At 58.1% G+C, this 5,021-nt stretch overlaps 1 protein-coding gene across 3 annotated transcripts in view; it reads left to right on the top strand.

Annotated features, from left to right (window-relative positions):
• Nucleotides 1-4,616, top strand: part of TUBGCP3 (tubulin gamma complex associated protein 3) — a 76,994-nt gene extending 72,378 nt beyond the window's left edge. For 2 of the 3 annotated variants that reach the window (XM_039226637.1, XM_039226636.1), the window contains exon 22: nt 223-1,229. In XM_039226637.1, the coding sequence (XP_039082568.1) occupies nt 223-381 (159 nt within the window). In that variant the 3' untranslated portion in view covers nt 382-1,229. Of the gene's footprint in view, nt 1-222; nt 1,230-4,145 lie in introns of those variants that run through there. The other variant, XM_039226638.1, reaches the window with a different exon arrangement.
• The last annotated feature ends 405 nt before the right edge of the window (nt 4,617-5,021 follow it).

Below are 5,021 nucleotides of genomic sequence, written 5' to 3'. Positions count from 1 at the left end.
CCCCCCCCCCCCCCCCCTGGGACACCTGCCGCCGTGGGCGTTTATGCAGGCTCCTTGATGTGGACAGAAACCCCAGCCCATGTGAGGCCATAGGGGAGGGCCCCCCCCCATGCCCGGGGACAGAGTCTCCCCCTCACGCCCGGGGACAGGGCCCCCCTGTTACCCCCCCCCCCCACCTGGGGACAGCCCTACCAACGTGGACGCCTCTCTTCTTCTTTCCAGGGCATCGTGCAGCAGTTCCTGGTGCTGCTGACGACCAGCTCGGATGAGAGTCTCCGGTTCCTGAGCTTCAGGTTGGACTTTAACGAGCACTACGAGGCCCGAGAGCCGAGGCTGCGCGTGTCCCTGGGCTCCCGAGGGCGGCGCGGCTCCCACGCGTGAGCCCTCCCCGGGCCGCCGAGCTGGGACCGCGGACGCGGCGTGCACGCTCCTGGTGGCGGCGTCTGTCGAATCTAAGGCCTGGTTTTATACGTGGAGTTGAATATATTTGTAATATCACCGAGTTAAATAGGCTGGTTTGCAATATTCAGATTTATTTTTTAAAGTCTTCATATTTAAGAGATCCCACACTTCGTTGAGGCTTCGTAAGCTCTCCATGATATAATTTATATTTGTCACTTTTTCAGAAATACCCGTTGCTTTTAGAGAAAATTAGAACCAATGGATGTTCATCAGTTAAGATGGTAATGTTGTTGCTATTTTTTTAACCTCCTCCTCAGAGGCAGTTTCTGTTCTGTAATCAAACTGTTGAAACAGAATGTCCTTACTAAGAAAATATACAGAGCATTTTATTTTGGTTCATAGTGTATAAAATGTTAACCTCTGTAAGAACCTTTACACGTTTATTCTTCTTTCAAAGTTTACATTTTTATATTTAATTTACTCTTCGAGATAACTTCTGAAATAGTGTAGGACGTAGGGGTGATCTGAGCCACCCTCAAGCCTAGACTTCCTCACCTGTCGGCCGAAGGGACGATGTAAATACGGAGACTAGGAACTGAATGAACTATTTTATTTTCAAATTCCGATGAGCATTGGAAAGAAACTGACTCGAATAATGAAGATTTCTTTTTTCCTTCCTATTTTTTCACTGTAAATATTTATATACTACTGATCAGATGTGGGGGGACTGTTTTTTGTAACAATGTCATATCAAGTCACATAAATCTGCCTTTATTATGTTGCATAAGTGAAACTTAGAGAATTAAAAGCCCTCACCTTTCACTGTATCGGTTCTTCCCTGAATGGAGCAGCCGTGAGGAGAGCCGTCCCCTCGCCAGGTTGCAGGCACGCTTGGGGACAGGGGTGACTCTCAGGGCTGGCGCTGCCCTCTAGCCTGCCCGGCTGTCCCGCCCGGCTCCCCGGGGTGCTTGGGCCCCCTCTCTGCAGAGTGCGTCTGAACGCCATAGGAGAGCAGTTTGGTTTCAGTGGAAGAGTCTGTAAACGTGGGACTTGGAGCCGGGTTCTGTCCCGGCAGGCGGCCTGGGAACGCCCGTGTGCCGTGTGTGGTGAGCCTCCCGTGGGACGTTCCCGAGCCCGGCCAGAGCGGAGCGAAGGAGCAGTCGGCGCTGGCGCGTGTGGCGGGGTGTCTGCGTGCCCCCCGCCCCAAAGCAACCTTTCTTAGGCTTTTCCTGGGGCGCATCTTGCTGGCAGAGGCGCAGAATTGAGAGAAGGCCCAGGCGGCGGCGTGGGGGGGGGGGGGGCTCTGGCCACCGAGTGCAGAGATGGGTGCACCCCCCCCCCCCCCCGAGGGTGCTGGGCTGCAAAACCACCCCGGAGTTCTCTGGAAAATCCTCTCCGTGCAGGCACCGATGTGGACCTTTTGTGAAAGCAAAGTGGCGTGATGTGGGCTTTGGAAAGCAGGCTTACCTGTGTCCCCGAGAGCTGTCCCCCAGGCGTCTGACCTTGACACCTGTTGACAGCGTTCCTCCTCTAGTCCTGAGCACAAGCCACTCTGGAAAACGCGAGCCCGGATTTGGGGACAGAAACTCCGTTTGAGCTGAGGAGGCACGACTTGCGGGTTACGGAGGCCTCTCGGGGGGGCCCCCGGGTGGGGGTTTCTGGCGGAACTGTGGGCCTGGTAGGTGAGGGGGCAGCACAGAGGGCCCAGCAGCCCGGGTCGTCTCAGATCCCACGGCGGCGGGAGAGCCCGCCGCAGGGGTGAGTCGTCCCTGGAGGCAGGTGCCCGGCGTGGCTCCGGGCGGGCCGGCCGCTGCGCCAGCCAGGGCACGGCCGTGGTGCTGACCGTGCAGGCCTGTTGTGTGGGTCAGACAGGACGGTGTGCATGTCCTGGACGGAGCGCCTGCGTCCCGGTGTGTCCCGGGCAGCTCAGGGGAGCCCAGCCCGGCTTTCCTACCACTGAGGACGCCTCTTCCCGCCCGGCAGGCTCGGGTGCTGGGGCTGCAGGCGCGCGCGATTCTCCCAGCCCCTGGGACGCCACGGGACAGCCAGCACGAAAACGTCACTAGGAAGTAAGCACTTTTGTCACATAGGCACAGTCTCCGTGAGGGGATGAGTGTTCCCAGGAACTGGCACCCGGGGGTCTGGGGACTGAGCCGGGGGGCCAGCGGCCTCCCTGTGGGCAGGGCCCCCGGGCGCGGAGAGCGCTGCTGTGCACGCTGTGGCCTCGGCTGGGAGGACAGGCTTCCCGGCCGGCCTGCGTGGAGCTGCGTGTGGCCGGCTGGGCCTGGTGGCCGAGAGGGACGCCCGGCCGCGGAGGGGGGGGGGGGGGTACGCTGCCGGAGCAGCAGGACTTTCGGGCGCGTGGAGACGCGAGCGCGGCTCCTCGGGAAAGGCAGTCGCTCCCCTGGCCACGGGGGGCTCGGGCTCGCTGGGCAGAAGCTGCTGATGGTGCCGCCGGCCGTGGGGCGGAGGTCGCGGTCCTGAAGTCGTGGTGGTCCATCCCGGTGACGCAGCCGGGCTTCGGGGGGTCCGGTGCCCGGCGCGTGCTGGTGGGCGTGTCAGCAGCAGCCGTTTCATGTTCTGCTGTGGTTCTGAGCTCCACGCTCCTCTTTCTAGGAAATCGCGGGCCTTCGTGTTGGTTGGCGTTGATGGCGGTGTGGATGCCCTCGTGGTTACTGAGATACCCCCGTTCGAGTCGTAGCCCCTCATTCCTGATCGTGCGTGTTCGTGCTTTCTGCTTGCTTCCTGGTCACTTTGGCCGGTGCGGTCACGGTGTATGTCTTTCAGGAATTACCTCGTGATATTACCATTTTGCTACACACAGATGCGCGTTTTTTGCTTTATTTTTAAATGACTTCTGTATTTAATATGTTCCTCTTCTCCTTTGGGTTTATTTTTTTTCCTGAATTGAAAGCTTATGGAATTTCTCTTCCTTGTGTTTCTGATGGAGTCATCTCGGCTTTGACCCACATCCCGGGCTGGCCCGGAGTGCACCTGCCATGCCCTTCGTTCCCCCGCTCTGGCCGGGACCTCGAGGAAGTTTCTCTTTCCCTCACTTTGTTGTTGCCGAAAAGGAAGAATAACAGAAGGGTACGCAAACGTGTCAAACCACGTCCAAAAGTGGAACGCTCCCGTGCGAACGGCTAGGACGCCAGCGCGGAAGGAGACGCCCACAGCGAGAGGGAAGCGCCCGGCAGCCGGCGCTCGTGTGCCCTGAAGTAGGTGAGGGTCCCCGCGCAGGTGGGCGGCTCGGCTGCGGGCAGACCGTGTGGGGAGACCTTTGCGCTCCCTGCACACGGGGAGACGCGTTCACCTGTTGACCCTCAACGTTGTTTCCGGCGTTTGCTATAAGTGATTCGCCGTGAACAGCTGTGTCAGCGCCGCTCGGGATAAATGCCGCCGCGTCCCCGGAGGCTGGGGGAGGGGCCCGCGGCTCACGTCGCGGAGCGTGGCCGGCGCGGGCAGCGCGTGCGCCCAGAGCTGCGGGCTCCGCCCGTCCGTGTCCTCGCGGGTGTGCGCCGGCCTCTCGCGGGGGCTTTAACTTGCCGTTTCTCTGGTGTCTAATGGCCCCGGGCGTGTGTTCATACGCTCAGCGGCCGTGAAATTGTGTCTGCTGAGAGATTTTCCCGTGTTTTTTTGGGTTTTTGTTTTCTTACAGAGTTTTGAGAATTCTTTACCTATATCTGGATATTCATTCGTCTTTGATCGTACAGGTGATTTGCAAACATATTCTCTCTGTTTAGGCCTTTTTAAGAGACGTGAGCGTCCCCCAGGCTCTGTGCTCATCAGCAAAGACTTTTATTTCCGTCCGTGGCGTGGCCAGGCTCCCGCGGGCATCGTTTGCAGGGAAGAGACTCTGGACCAACGAGAATGTGTAGAGAATCTTAACAAAGCTGCTACTGCTTGTTGTAACCACAGACCGAAGCTTGTCAGAGGACGTGATGTCTGTGTATCAGCCTGCAACTAACCGAGAGTCCTCTCCGCGATTGCAGTCGTTTCCAGTTGTTGTCGACTTCAGATCGTACTGTGAGCTTGGAGCTGCCGGTCCCTCACGGGTGTGGAGCGCTTGCACCCTGCCTCCTCTGAACTACACGGCAAATCCCAAATATTTAGTATGAAAAAAGGAATGTAAAATAGCTCAATATTTTTTCATACAGTACATGTTGAAGTGATATTTTCTATATGTTTGCTTAAATAAAATATATTAAAATTAATTTTGTCGGCTTTTTTTCTTTTTAAATATTGCTACTAGAGAGCTGTAAATTACCTAAGCATCTCCTGTGTGTTTCTGCTGGAAGGTGCTTTTTCTGTTCTGTTCAGGACCCCTGTCCTGGGCCCCTGTCCCTGTGGGTCCCCTGTCCTGGGCCCCTGTCCCTGTGGGTCCCTGTCCTGGGTCCCTGTCCCTGCAGGTCCCTGTCCCTGTGGGTCCCCTGTCCTGGGCCCCTGTCCCTGTGGGTCCCTGTCCTGGGTCCCTGTCCCTGCAGGTCCCTGTCCTGGGTCCCTGTCCTGGGCCCCTGTCCCTGTGGGTCCCCTGTCCCTGCGGGACCCTGTCCTGGGCCCCTGTCCCTGCGGGTCCCCTGTCCCTGCGGGACCCTGTCCTGGGCCCCTGTCCCTGCGGG

The sequence above is a fragment of the Hyaena hyaena genome, unplaced genomic scaffold, assembly GCF_003009895.1.
Source record: "Hyaena hyaena isolate Hyena2069 unplaced genomic scaffold, ASM300989v1 scaffold_22, whole genome shotgun sequence".
NCBI lineage: Eukaryota > Metazoa > Chordata > Mammalia > Carnivora > Hyaenidae > Hyaena > Hyaena hyaena.
The sequence above is the reverse complement of the archived record's forward strand: the minus strand, read 5'-3'. Positions and strand labels throughout refer to the sequence as shown.